The 15,516-nt window shown below is 39.3% G+C and overlaps 1 protein-coding gene across 2 annotated transcripts in view; it reads left to right on the top strand.

Moving 5' to 3' along the window:
• The window catches only part of MYO16 (myosin XVI), a 655,611-nt gene that overhangs the window by 379,640 nt on the left and 260,455 nt on the right, over positions 1-15,516 (top strand). For both annotated transcript variants that reach the window (XM_011966244.1, XM_011966243.1), the window contains exon 17: positions 15,231-15,342. In XM_011966244.1, coding sequence (XP_011821634.1) covers positions 15,231-15,342 — 112 coding nt within the window. The remainder of the gene's footprint in view (positions 1-15,230; positions 15,343-15,516) is intronic.

Here is a 15,516-nt window from a genome sequence, read left to right as displayed (position 1 = left end):
TTAGACAAGGGATTGTGTGAATAATGTTTGAAGAATTCCCAAGATCATAAAGCCCCTTAGAAAATGTGCTGATGAGAGTAAGTGCATTTGCAGAACTGTTCACATTTTACTCCATTACTAATTGGAATGTACATACAGAGTTTCTGATCAAGTCAATTGTTATTAGAACAGGCAGCAGCATTTCAATGTTTTAAAAAAACTCATATTTTAAATATTAGTTTGCCTTCTCTGAGTTAATAATTAAATGACCATTGATATTGTGCATATCACTGTTCTGTATAATAGATAATAAAATGTGGTATGTGTATATCTTACTATAATTTCATCTTTACACATCTGTTCCCTTGGCTGACTTGTTTGATGTCTCTTGATAAGCACTGAGTCTCGCTCATCTTTGAATTCCCCGGTAATCCCAGTTCTTGGCACGTGTAGAAACTCAGCATTTTTGTTTCCTCAACTGAAGACTTACTATCTTAAATCAGCAGTTTTTAATAACAAAACCACGAAACACTGTCTGTCCCAAGTATACAATTTGTTCAAGTCGATCTTTATAAAGTTAATCTGATTCCCCCAAGCAGCTTAGAGAACTACAGCCATTACCTCTATTCGGGCAATTTCCAGTCTAAAATTTAGCATCTTCTGTGAGTAACAGGAGGGTAGGAACCTTGCTTTATTCAGGTGTATGACTCCAGTAAGGAAGCATGATTGGTATCAAATTAAACATTTATAAAGTAAATCAATTGGTGAATGAGAAACACTTGAATTTGCTGTGATGCTAAGAATGTCCATCTAATGAAAGAAACGAATATTCTGGCCCCAAAGAAGAAAGGTATGAAACATTTCTGTAAGTACCCATTGCCGAAACATAAACACTGTATTTTTAGCTTTCCACACTAAGAAAATTCATTGGTGGTTGATAAACTAGTGCCTTTAACTTTCTGCTTTAACTACAAGAATATTGTTTACCAGGACCACACCCTTATTATATACAGTTTTTGCTGAAATGCAAAATGAGTTAAGTAACATTTCATTAGACCCTATAAGTTCCTGATCTAGATCATTATATAGATGTAGTACTTTTGTTTAAGTGTGATATCATCAACATTTTAAAAACATCAAATGGAACTTGTTTCCTCTTTGTTTTGAGACAGAGTCGTGCTTTGTCACCCAGGCTGGAGTGCAGTGTCATGATCTTGGCTCACTGTAACCTCTGCCTCCCGGGTTCAAGCGATTCTCCTGCCTCAGCCTCCTGAGTAGCTGGGATTTACAGGCGTGAGTCACCACACCTGGCTAATTTAGTATTTTTAGTAGAGACAGGGTTTCACCATGTTGGCCAGGCTAGTCTGGAACTCCTGACCTCAAGTGATCCACCTGCCTCGGCCTCCCAAAGTGCTAGGATTACAGGCGTGAGCCATCACGCCCAGATTTGTTTCCTCTAGCTAAAATGTGTCATTGATTCCAGTTAGTGGTGATTTCAGTTTCAGCAGGAAGAGACTTCTTTTCTGAAAATGGAACTTAGTGGGAAGTGAGAAGGACATTTAGAACAGTTGCGTTAGCAAATCAGCTGATCAGGGTTCCAGCCTCAAGTAATCAGAACACAGCACAGCACATGAGGCCGAACAGTACTAGGGGGTCGAGAACACAGCACAGCACACGAGGCCGAACTGTACTAGAGGGTATTGCACTTCTGACTCTGCCTTTTCTAGATTTCTTCTTTCTCTGCTGTGACCGCATATAGAGTTCCTGCTTCTGAGCGGTGCTTGTTGTAAGAACATTCTTCTGGGAGATAAGATAAAAAAATAATACTAGATTAGAGCAAAAGCAATTGCAGTTTTTGTCATTACTTTTAATTACTTTTGCCCCAACCTAATAGTAATAAAAGAAAGCAGCCTGCCTTATTCTTAAATAAAACTTTGTAGGATCACCTGTTAAGATTGAAGAAGAAAAGGGAAAAAGAGAAGGACACTCTCAACTGCATTTGATAATGATGACATTAAAACTACTTTTTCACTTTATTAGTTCGTTTATGTAATTTAATTTCCACCCCCACTTTTTAAATTCCCTAACAAATGGGAAGTAAATGTCTACTGATATAAATCTTGCTAATTTAGAGTTTTTATTTTCATAAACGTTGAGATTTGTTATTAACTGTTTTAAGTATTTGATACCCTAAATATAAGTATTGAAGTTAAGGCACTAAAATCAGAAAATTGGATGGAAAGATAGTATGAGAGCGATTACTAAAGAATAATGTCTAAAGAGCCTACAATATCATAATTCCATTTCAATTTATTTCTAAGGAAATATATACTTTTGCATGTTTTAAAATTGAAGATAAATTTGTCAGATATGAAACACCTGAGTTTAATCATGTTTTCCTTATAACTTTTATTAGTATTTTTAATGAGTATAATTGGTTTAGACAACTATAGAGTTATTTTCTAAATAGGAACAATATCACAAAATGGCAGTAGTAATAGTAATTGAGTAACCCAGTTTTTGCTAGGTCATAATATTGCTTCATTTCCTAAGTGTACAAGAAAGTTATAACAGAATGCTAATTATTTGTCTGAGTGAACAAACATATTAAACCCGGTATAGTCATGCCTGCTTGTCTTTAAGTTTCCAGAATTCATCTTTTGTAAAACAGGTTTTAAATGTTTTGTATTGATTCAGTATCTTTCTATGTGACTGATTGTTTCACAATATTCTTATGTAACTTACTTGGATTTCTCACACTAAAATCTCTCAATTAGAATATTACAATTGGAGCTGAAGCACATCAGTCCAAACTTTACTGATAATTAGTTTCAGATTTTTTCACTTTCCATTAATTTTTGAATGTAAATATATGATGGCATTTAGACCATGTGATTGGGTCTCTCTGGAAATTTTCTTTCATGTAGAAGTGTTTGTGACCTGAAAGCACAATTCATGGCCCGGGACCACTTATTTGGAGGGTTATTCATTATTTGAACTTTGTTATTTCATAAATAGTGTTTCTTAATGAAAATATGTAGCATATAAGTAATCACAACAGTAGTTCTGGAAGACATCCTTGACTAGAAAGTATTTTAAAACTAGGAGCCAAATCCTATGCAATAGAACAGTAGGTGTCAAAATGGAACCCACATTTCTATGCTTTTTTATCTTGACTTATTAGGATTAATTATAATTAGCTAGGCATTTTTACTCAGCTTTTACATTTAGCAGAAAAGAAAATTTGGATTATTTAGTTTTATTTACTTTATGAATCTATTCTGAAAAAGCCAGATCTAATATCCTATTACTGATGTCATTTAGTTACATACATTGTTTCAAATAAGTTTACCTTAGTAGGTACAGCCTACATGTGAATACATTTTGGTGGTTGAAAAAAAATCTTCGTGAAGTTTACTTTTAAAGATTGTCTATAGAGTATACACGTTTTACTCATTTTAAGTTCTTCATTAAAAATCTCAGTTTTAATGAATCTTTAGAGCTTGGAGGTGCCAATGGTTCTAATTCACATGTCAGAAAGGATTTTAGCATGCGTCCCCCACCCTGTCCTGAAGCCAGGCTTCTGAGCTGCCTACCTGGAATGTGTGTCTGTCCGCCCGAGGGCAGACATGCCAGTTTTTGAAGGTTAAATTGACTGTCCAGTTACCTTATCAGTAAAGGCAATCTGACTAAGTATTTAAATATCTGTTGGTCACTATTTTATTATATCTCCATTCCTTCTCTCCTCCCCATTTTGTCATACTTCCTTCCGGAGCATCTCTGATCAATATTTGTATGTTTGTTTCTTACACTAAACTTTCTTCACTAGATAACCTTACCTAATAGGTTCTTTGTTAGATTATTTGTTTCTTTTGATTTTGGCAAAAAATAAAAAATAAAAATAATAATAATAAAGGGGGTTGACTTTTATGGCATAAATTTTTCACTTATTTTGCCAACCTTTGACCAAAGGAAGAGTAGAGCTCGTGTTCACTATGGACTTGTCATCCTGCTACCTATGGCACTACCAGATATATTGGGAACCTATCCGGCAAAACTGTAACCAACTAGGTATACACATGGAAACTTTGAAATACATATGGAAACTTGCAGGTGTATATAACCTTCTGTACACTCAATATTAATTTAAATTTTATGAGACTCCACCAGGAATTTTAAGGCATGATCTTTATCCATAAACAAGTTAATGACATTTAATTTTTTGTTAAATAGGAGCTATTAAATATTTAAATGTATGAATAAGTGAAATGGGGAGAAGAGAGTGTATTGTTCAGGGTTCTCCAGAGAAACAGAGCCAATAGCCAAGAGGGTATGGATCTATACAGAGACAGAGATGGATTTTTTTTTTTTAATTGAGATATAGTCTCACTCTGTCACCCAGGCTTGAGTGCAGTGGCACGATCACAGGTCACTGCAGCCCCGACCTCCTGGTCCCAAGTGATCCTCCCACCTCAGCCTCTCAAATAGCAGGGACTACAGTTGCAGGCCACTATGCCCAACTAAATTTTTTTATTTCTTGTAGAGACTGGGTAATTAAAATTTTCTTTTAGTCCTGCTAACCTGAAAGAGGTTGCTTGATACATCTGTGGGTTATATTCAGCGCAATGTTTTTCACACCATACTTTATGAGCATTTGATGAAGGTCAGGGGTGGGGCCCGGATGAACCTGCCTAAGAATACCTTTGTCGGTAGTAACTATCTGTACATGGTCATGTGTCTGAATCAAATAAACTGTAATATTTGCATATTACTGAAGTTTCGGTGTAGGTGCCTATGTTAGTCGGTATTTAAGACACAGGGTTAGTGAAGTTTATCCTTCCTGTTGGTGCTGTGGACATGGCCTTGCACAATGCTTTCTGGTCACCTTCTCTCCTGAGGGGGACCTCGGCACCCGTTCAGCCTCACCTGAGGCATATTTCTGTACCCTCTTCCTGTATGGAACCCTCTTGAGACTGAGAATGTATTGGTGTGAGTTAGAGAAAGTTCTGCCCACCTCTCCCTCTAGGCAGATGCAGCTCCCCAGGCCTCGACTTGTTAAACTAATCCCACCATCTTCAAGGCCAGGCCAACCCACCCTTCCTGAGCAAAAACTGATTTTTCTCTCCATTTCACGACTTCACTCACTGAAATATCAGCAGCTCTGGGTGTGTGTTTCTGGCTGTGTTTATGCTGGACACAAGGCTCGGGGATGAGTTCAGGCTGGGGTCAGCCCCTTAACCGTTGTCCGGGGCCTTCTGTGCAAGACACAGCCACCCTGTCTGTCTCCACCTCCCGGCTCTCCCAGCTAGACATTTTCAAGAAACGAATAATTGGCCATACGAGTATTCACTATGTGTAAGGTGGCAAGAGTTTTGAATTTGTTTCACCAGATGTTTTGAAATATTTCAACTGATTAGAAAAATATGGATGAACTATTCTGGGAATGTCACAAGACCCAAAGACTTTCTGAATGTGTAACTTGTTAAAAGGATTCTGTTCTTTTCCTAAATTTATTAGATTCTGTTCTTTTCCTGGAGACCACTGACAAGATTTTCTCTTTCCAAACAAAACAGTTTGTGACTCACATATTAATACTTTCCAGGTGGAGATGTATGTATCTGAACGCATGGTTAATAAAAAGTTGTACTTGTATTCCTTGAGGAGGGGGAGACTTAAAATTTAAAATTAGTTAATGTGTTTCAGATAGTTCAGAAACAATAGAGAAAATAATTTCTTTTTTAGGAGCAAAGTGAGGGCGGGTGGGCAATCAGCAGTTGGCCATCGTCATTAGCAAAGTGTGCTGTCTTTATTGATACCAACTGTTTAATTTAAACCAACTGTTTAATTTTGCCTTATTTGGCTTCTGTTTATATATTAAACAACACCAAGTAAAAGATAGCTCTGCCCACAATAGAGAAGACACTGTTCCTTTGTATTCACACAGCAGATAAAAAGCTGAGCAGAACATTGTGTTTGCAGTCTGTGAGTCTCTGACTTGGTGAATGGACTAAACAAGTTGGTTTTTAAGTAGTAACATTTTTGTTTCTACTTGAACCTTCAATCCCAGCGTGCCTTGGGTACACAAGCAGGCACACAAGGTTTGTTTCATGCGCACTCATCTCTGTGCTGCTGAACGGGGCCACACCTGCACCCTGGAGACACAGGCCTTTGAAGTTCCATGGGGATGTTTTTGGCAAACAGTCAATGTTTGTATTTGATCTTCAAATCATATCTATTCCCCCTCCTTAGAGTGATGTCGCATGCTGGATGGTAACAGTTTTCATCTGTGCCTCCACATAGCACTTCTTGAAAGAAATCTTCAGTGTGGACTCCTCTGTTCAAAAAGAAAACCCTCCTGTGATTTAGTCCACGGCTTGATCTTATTCATGCATTCTCAGGTGACACAAGAAACTTAGTCCAGGACTAGTTTTACTCTGCCTCAAAGCAAAAGTATTAGCACATGCACTCACACTGACACCTCACATATATACACAGATTATTTTGGCGATATTATGGACTTGCTTTGGAAGACGTAGCATCAGCCTGCTCTTTGTTGTCAGGACAATAAACAAATTGGTTAAATGGATGAGTTAATTAGAAATAGCACATAGTCAACAGTTGTTACTGACTTATTTTCAATAAATTTAACTTGTAATGAAAACCATTTCTTATCCAAAGCACAAGTCGAATTTTATACAATTGTAACACATATTCACCTGGTTTGCCACTGTTTCTTCTGTAAGAAGGAAGGTATCTGTGTTGCTGGAGAAGGTGTGCTTTTTTCATACTAGTTGATAAAATTATAATTTAGAATTTAATTTAGAAACTTAGTCTAAAGGAAGCACCATTAGGCTTTGTGAAAAAGGGGAGTGGGAAGAACCAAGGAGCTTAAAAAACAAAGGATCTCCTAAAACTAGTAAGTGAGTTCAGCAGTTGACAGGATATGAGATCAGTGCACAAAATCAATCACATATATTAATCATTATGTATTAACAGTGAACGTGTGGAAACCACAATTAAAAACATAACAATTAAAAACTTAACACCCTTTCCAATTTCTCCAGGAAAATTAAATACTTAATTATACACTTAACAAAACATGTACCGAATCTGGAGGGTGAAAATGAAAAAAAAAAACCAATGAAAGAAAAAGAGACTTATAATGTTCACTTATTGGAAGATTCAATATAATTCAATATAATAAAATGCCAGTCATCCCTAAGGTGATTTATAGGTTTAGTGTAATTCCTGTTAAAATCTTAACAATATTAAGACACATATGGAAGCTTATTCTAAAATATGTGTGTAAGGGCACAGAACTTCTAATAGCTAAAAAAAGAAAAAACACAAAAGAAGAATAAAATCAGAGGAACTACCCTACCCATATTAAGGACTACCATGCAGCTAGAGTAATCCAGACATTATTGTCTGAGTAATCCAGACAGTATTGGTAGACAGACAGAGACAAAGATCAATGGAAGAGAAGGGAGAGTGCAGAAATAGACTCACACAAATATACTCACACACAAAAAGGTGATTTTTTTGGCAAACATACAAAACAGTTGAGTGGAGGAAAGATCAGCTTCAACAAAAGGTGCTGGACAACTGCGCATCCATAGACAAAACAAGCAAAACAAAAATAATAAAGCAAAGTCAAAATCTCACATATTATGGAAAAAAATCAAGATGATCAGAGACCTAAATGTAAAGTATAAAGCAATACAGTTTTTAGGGAACAAAAGAAGGAAATATTTGGGATCCATGACTAGGCAAAAAGAACTTAAGCTTGACATCAAAATCCTAATCCACATTAGGAAAGATTGATAAATTATATGACATCGAAATGTAAAACTCTTATTCAGAATACTTCATTAAAAATATTATAAGACAAGGTTCAGGCTGGGAGAAAATATTGCAACCTTCATATCCAACAAAGGACTAATATTTAGAATATATAAACAGCACTCCAAATTAACAGTAGGAAAATAAAAGCTGTTCTCGTCCAATTAGAAATGGGCAAAAGACATGAAGAGATATTTCACCAAATATGAATATACGGATAGCACATAAGCATGTGAAAAGGTGTTGAGTGTCATTAACCATTAGATAAATGCACATTAAAACCCTGATAAGATACCACCACATACCTATCAGAACAGCTCATAAAAAAAAACTGTGACAGCATCAAATGCTGGTGAGGATGTGAAGAAACTCACTGCCCCATGCATTGCTGGTAGGAATGTAAAATAGTGTACAGCCATGCTAGAAAAGAGTTTGACAGTTTCTTATAAAACTATAGATGCAGCTACCCTACGACCCAGGTATTGCACTTCTCGGCATCCGTCCAAGAGAAATGGAGGCGTATGTTTACACAGATACCTCTATGTAAATGTTCATAGTGGCCTTATTCATAAAGCCCCACTAGAAACACTCTAGGCGTTTCTCAGACGGCTAAGTGGCTAGACACACTGCCGTGTGTTAACACTGGAATACTGCTCAGCAGCAGACTGGAACGCTTTAGCTGTACACAGCAGCCTGGATGAATCCACAGAAAACTGTGCTCCCAGTTTTTGATTTAGAGTTTGGTAGAGCTTCTTTTTTTTCTCCCTTTAGAAAAATTTTCATTGAGAACTTTATAAACTTGATAACAGATGTAGGGATGACTTAAAAGCATTACCTTCCTCAAAACATTTTTTTGTTTGTTTTTTGTTTGTTTACTTTAAGTTCTGGGATACATGTGCAGAGCTTCTTTTTCTTATGATTATATATAATACTTTTTGATTTTCAGAAATACTGGGGAACATGGAAAAGAACAAAAAAGAAGAAAATGATTGGTATGCACCACGAATGCCTGTCTTGGAGAAACTCCTATAGATGCAGATTCTTCCAGATGCTGTCTAGTCCTTCCTTTTAGTTTCACTTGGTTTTCTTGGGACTCTTGTGGCTAGCTCATGGGGAGACAGAAAAACTGCCAAAACCTCATGCTATGAAGTTAATCAATGGAAAGTGAATTAGGCATCAACCTAGAGGCCGTGGAGAGCTGGGAGGAGTGGGCATCTGATGATGAACACTGTGAGGGCAAAGGCTGTGGGGTTGGCTGGGAGCCTTCCCCAGGGCCTATATTTTCCCCAGGACGTCCCTGCCAATTAAATACCTGTTGAAATTATGTTCTCAAGTGGCACTTTTCACAGCAATTATGACTTTTATGTGATTTGACACTTTAAGAACGCAGAAGTTTATTTTTCCTAGAACTTGCCTTAAGGAGAAATAAACATGCTTAAATAATTGTTTAAAATTTGGAGAGAAGAAATGAATAATATATAAATTAATGAACGATGTTGATGTAGACAGATTTCTGGTGAGGAAAGATATTAACTATTCTCCTTCAGCTGCCAACTCAACCCAACACTTAAGGTCAAGACACCTCTTCACTGCTTAAAAAATACAACTATAGGCCTGGCATGGTGGTGCATGCCTATAATCCCAGCATTTTGGGAGGCCGAGGAAGGCCAGATCACCTGAGGTCAGGAGTTTGAGACCAGCCTTGCCAACATGGCAAAATGCCATCTCTACTCAAAAAATACAAAAATTAGCCAGGAGTGGTGGTGGGCACCTGTAGTCCCAGCTACTCCACTTAGGAGGCTGAGACAGGAGAATCGCTTGAACCTGGGAGATGGAGGTTACAGTGAGCCAAGATCATGCCATTGCCCTCCAGCCTGGGCAAAACGAGTGAGACTCCATGTCAATCAATCAATCAATCAATCAGTCAATCTATGTGTAGTTGATATCAGTGTTACTAAAATTTCTGTGGAATTGGACCACCAAATTTCTACAATGTTTTTATCCTTTTTCTGTAAATAAAATGTAGGAGACTTTAGGAATTGCTGACTTTCCAGAGAGCAGAACAGCAAGACCTTTGGTGTGTCCCATCCGCCTTGCAGGAAGCTCCTAACTAAGCTTGAGAGACGCTGGGCTCAGGGGCAGGACGGGGGTGTGTTGGTCCGCCGATGTCAGGCTTCACAACTTTAAACAGACTCCAGTGCCCTTATTTCTGAAATAGGTAAAATAATGGCTCCGTTTGCGAATTGTTGTGGAGACTAATAGAGGAAGTGCCTCAAAAACATCCAGTGGAGAATTTGGGCCATCAGTATCAAGAAATATTAGTTCCCATTGCCTTTCCCTTTGAGTGGAATTAAACAGTATTAATCCATCTGTAGTTTTTATCCATCTAGAGCACCCATGTTAAGAGTCTTCTACCCCATGATAGAAACAGCAGACAGACTATTCCCTTGATCTGCCAATCTTTTAAAAACAAAATAGCAATGACTCTTAACAAATGCTCTCTGAAATTTCTGACTCTGCACATGGAGATATCTAGATGTTGCCAGTGTTCCAAGAGCCAAAGAGGATGAGAAAATAGGCTTAAGCTATAGGTGTATGATTTTGACTCATAGAAGAATAGTATAGAAGACATTGAATATTAAGTTAAAGGGTCTGAATGCTAGAGGTTATGTGACCGTGAATCAATACGGGGGCAAAACTGGAAACTCTTAGATGAAACCCTCACTTTGATTCATCTAGGATGGTTCTCAGCCACTGTGTTGAGATTAGTGGGATAACATCTGTGGAGGTGAAGTGAGTCCACTGGCCACTGGGAAGTCCATGACCCATTACCCACCATTATTCTTACCTATTTCAAACTGTTAAAAAAAAAGTCTGGGAGTGCCATTGTAACATTGCATCGATGATTGTCAACTTTCAGGCAATTCACGTCAGTATACAACAGCGAAGTGTGAACTTATGCTCTTTTCCTTTTACCTATTTGTTACTTTTTTCTGTCTGAAAAGTATAGAAAAGCATATTTTATGGTTTAAGATGGTTAGTGGCGCAGTCATTTATTTGATTAAGAGCTTCATTAATGACGGAGTACACTGACTAAAAGTTGCCCACATAGGCAAGATATAGACATTCCAGGAAATACTCATATTCCGTACATGCATTGCAACCTGAGTGTAGGAGGCATACCACACGCAATGTCTCATTTGTCATTCACAAAACCACTGCGAACTAGAAATGGAGAATTTTAAAATCTATTTTTAATATATTTTTACTCTGTTTTACAGATAATAAAGATTTAAATGTTTGTTTTTTTTTAATTGTCAAATAGTACTTAAATATGTCTCCAGATTCTTAGTTTCCATATTTTACCTTGCATATTTTCCAAGTTGTTTTTTTTTTTTGCCCTTATGTGAGGTTTCATGATTGAGTGATGTCAAAGGGAAAATGTGTATCTTTAATCTCCCAAAATAAACATGTATTTTTTTTATTCTGGTACTAACCTTCCCATTTTAAGATATAGTTTTGCTGATAAGTAAGAACTGCATTTCTAGTGAAATCATCCTAGATGCTTTTGAATAATGGGAGAATTTTAAGTATTGTGTAAAAGTCATTGTGTTTTTTTCTTCGTCTTTATGACAAGTTTTCTGGCTACAGAGGAAAATGCTCACAACCAAGCTGAAGGCATCTTTCCTGCCATCAGGCAAACTGCCCTTTCAAATTGTCTGTTTTGAATTGGTCCCCACCTGACCCATTACGTAGTTAACAGACCTGTCTGCAACTACCAGGATTTCTTCACAGGGCTTCATCTACCCAAAATTTAACTGCAATAAAAAAGCCGCTGTATTCATACTTCCTCATGGAGCGGGTCATAGCTGCTGTAAATTGTAGGCTAAAAAGTAAAATAAAATGGAGGATGGGAGGTTTAAAGAAATACTTAAGCTAGCTGGTGCAGGGCTACGGGGAGCTTACTAATTGATTACTTATCAAGAATTGTGAAAGTTTTTCTTTTTTGCCCATTTGACTCTAATGATAACAGGAGCCAATTGTTCTTTGCAAGACAAGTGGCCCCTCAATGGAATATTAACCTGTGCAATGATCAAGGAAGTCAGAAAAAAAGATAATGTCAGAAAGATGCATAGAAACCTACTGTGAGGACCAGAAGTATGGAGAGGGGTTACAATTTTTTATCATTAAGATTTATCACTAGAGCCAGCGTGTGGTGGCTCACACTTATAATTCCAGCACTTTGGGAGGCCAAGACATGCAGACTGCTTGAGATCAGGAGTTCAAGACCAGCCTGGGCCACATGGCAAGACCCTGTCTCTACTAAAAATATAAAAAATTAGCCAGGCATGGCGACATGTGCCTGTGATCCCAGCTATTTGAGAGGCTGAAGTGGGAGGATCACTTGTGCCTGGGAGGCAGAGCTGCAGTGAGTTGAGATCACACCATGCCGTCCAGCCTGGAAACAGAGCAAGACCCTGTATAATAATAATAATAATAATAATAATAATAATAAAAGGTTTGTCACTAAAGGTTTATAGATTGCAGACAAAAGGACCCTCTGACCATGGTAAGCCAATTTCTTACTGATATCATTGCCCTTGACCTTTTTCTGTTCCACTGCCCCAAACCCCAGCTTGCTCATCCTCCATCAGGCATTTGAGGGGCCCTAGAGGAGGTGACCCCACCCCAGGAGCTGGTCTCCACCGCCACCTGGGCATGGCATGCTGTAGCATCAGCTCAGCTCCTGCTGCTCCCTGCTTCGCAACTGTGTCCCTTCTCCGCAGCAAATGTCTTAGGTTCCCACGACCTTCATCTGGTCGCTGAAACCTCAACCTCTTTCTCTCCTAGGAAAATCAAAGCTACAAGCATTGGTTGCTCTCCTCCCCTGAGATGGCACCAGCCTTCAGAGTCATATTTGTCACCTTACCTGGCACGTCCTAGAAAGTCAGGTCATTTCTGCAGTGAGAGGCAGACGCTCCCCTTGCACCAACTCCACACCCTCTCCTTACCTCATCCATTTCCCCCTCTTCAGTACTCTCCACGGCTCCCTTTCTTGAAGTCTTTTATGTGGGTTTTTATGCTTCTACCTCAGCAGGTTCATATTCCAAAGTCTCTCCCACACCCCACTCCAGCCCCTAGATTGTTCTTCCAACCTCAGCCGAGATTGAGGAAAAAGAAGTTCTCACAGACCCAGCTCACACGGTCATTGCGATCTGCTTCTCCCCTCCAATTCCAAAAAACATTCCGCTTGTCAAGGGCACAATTTCCTTGTTTCTGTGGTCTCTTTTCCATCACTATCATTCAGTCTTAAAGGCACCTTTTCCAGCCAGGCACAGTGGCTCACACCTGTAATCCCAGCATTTTGGGAGGCTGAGGTGGGTGGATCATGAGGTCAGGAGTTTGAGACCAGCCTGGCCAAGATGGTGAAACCTCGTCTCTACTAAAATACAAAAATTAGCCGGGCGTGGTGGTGTGTGCCTGTAATCCCAGCTACTCAGGAGACTGAGGCAGGGGAATTGCTTAAACCAGGAAGGAGGAGGTTGCAGTGAGATCGTCACATTGCACTCTAGCCTGGGCAACAGGGCAAGACTCCGTCTCAAAAAAAAAAAAAAAAAAAACCTTCTGTTTTAATGACTCAAATTTCTTGTAACATTCTTACTCCATCCTGGACACTCCATTCTTTCCTCAGCCCTAATTCCAGCATCTCATTTTGTGTGAGCTCACCCTCTCCCATGGTTCTAGCCTTCTGCATGTTGATGACTTCCAGATCCTATTATGTAGTGTTTTTCTGAATTCCAGATCTTTATAGCTGTTATTTCTTGGGACTACTTTTAAACTTTAACAAGTAGTTTAAAGTCAATGTGTCTAATATCAAATATAAGACTTTATCCTTCCAGAAACCTATTCCTCCTCTTGAGAATGTTTTCCAGTTGAACGGGCCCGCAGTCCACCCTGTTTTCCCAGACGGAGACTTGCTACTCATCATGAACTCCCCACTTTCCACCTTCCGGTGCCCAGTTCACCCCCTCATACTGCCAGCTCTGCCTCCTCCCTTCTCCTCTCCCCATCCATCCTCTTCTTCACCACCACTAGTCTCTCACTGGGCCACATGCTCCCCTTACTTGCCTTACCTCTTTCCAGGTAATCTTGCCCTGGGCTACCAGGATATTCTTTCCAAGGCACCAACCTGGTCGTGCCACTTCTTTGTTGCAAGGCCCTCAGAGCTGCCTGTCGCTTCCAAGACATGACAAACTCTTTTTCAAGCTGTACAAAGCCCTGGCTACTTCTCCAATCTCATCAATCTTTGCTCATCTCACCTTAGGCTCCAATTTTGCACACATGGATATATTTTCCCCGTATGCATCATGCTTGACCAATTCTTTCTGCTTTGTACATGTTCTAATTATTCCAGGGATAAGCTGAAAGCCTGGGAGTTGCTTGGCAAAGTCTTATATGGCAACTGTTAGAACCAAAACCTGCTTTTCCCCACCGTGTTTCCTCATGGTCCACTTCTGGGTGTGGCCCCTTCCTGTACACTTGTACCTGGAGTCTGTCTCTCTGATTCTATCTCCCTTGTCTGTGCCCCTGCATAGTTTATTCTGCTGTTGTTGAGTCCTTTTCCTTCATATTCTCAGCTGCTTGGTATTGCCTGTGTTACATAGGTGATTCGTACACGTTTGTTGAGGGAAAGGAGTAAATCAATGGCATAATCAACCATCTCATTATTGAAAAGTACCAACAAGGAAAAATAATAACATACCATAAATTAGGCATCTTTAGTTCAGATATTAATTACAAAGCATATGATAGAACCTGTCAAATTTTTATATGAAATACATGAGTCACGGTCAGGTGCGGTAGCTCACGCCTATAATCCCAGCACTTTGGGAGGCCGAGGTCAGGAGTTTAAGACCAGCCTGACCAACATGGTAAAACCCTTTCTCTACTGAAAATACAAAAATTAGCTGGGCATGGTGATGCGCACCTGTAGTCCCAGTTACTGAAGAGGCTGAGGCAGGAGAAGCGCTTGAACTCGGGAGGCGGAGGTTGCAGTGAGCCAAGACTGTGCCACTACACTCTAGCCTGGGGGACAAGAACGAAACTCCGTCTCAAAAAAAAAAAAGACATGAATCACTTGTGACCTTCTCCTGTCACAAGGAAAGGTGCAGCAGCTAAGATGAAAACCGAGTAGAGGAATGTAAATATGTCCTGGTACAACAAGAACTAACATTTCCCTTTCCTGAGACATCATGTGGTGTTATGTACCAAACGCTTTGAAAACATGGGGACACCATGTCCAGGTGATTCCCATCATTTTAGAGATCAAATATGGCAGAAGTGACTTTTCACCACAGAAGTCTGACCAGAAGCCAAGCGGTAACATTACACGCCTTGTCTCCTAACAGGTATTTGAACCAGACCATGCAGGACGATGCGTCCACAGGGGAGCGTTCTCTGAACAGGGAGAAATTGGCTGTTTTGAAACAAGCCCTGAATGTAGTTGGCTTCAGCAACTTGGTGAGTCATGTCATAAATATTTCACTGAGTAAATCAACCTTCTACTAATTTATACAAGTTATTCATTCAGAAGTATTTACTGAGCCCCTATGACATTCCAGGTATTGCGGAGGACACTGATGATTCGACAGACAATAGGCCCCAATCCCTGCCTCCTAGAGCTGACGTGCTAGT

This window comes from Mandrillus leucophaeus, unplaced genomic scaffold (assembly GCF_000951045.1).
Source record: "Mandrillus leucophaeus isolate KB7577 unplaced genomic scaffold, Mleu.le_1.0 Scaffold750, whole genome shotgun sequence".
In the NCBI taxonomy this organism is placed as follows: domain Eukaryota; kingdom Metazoa; phylum Chordata; class Mammalia; order Primates; family Cercopithecidae; genus Mandrillus; species Mandrillus leucophaeus.
The sequence above is the reverse complement of the archived record's forward strand: the minus strand, read 5'-3'. Positions and strand labels throughout refer to the sequence as shown.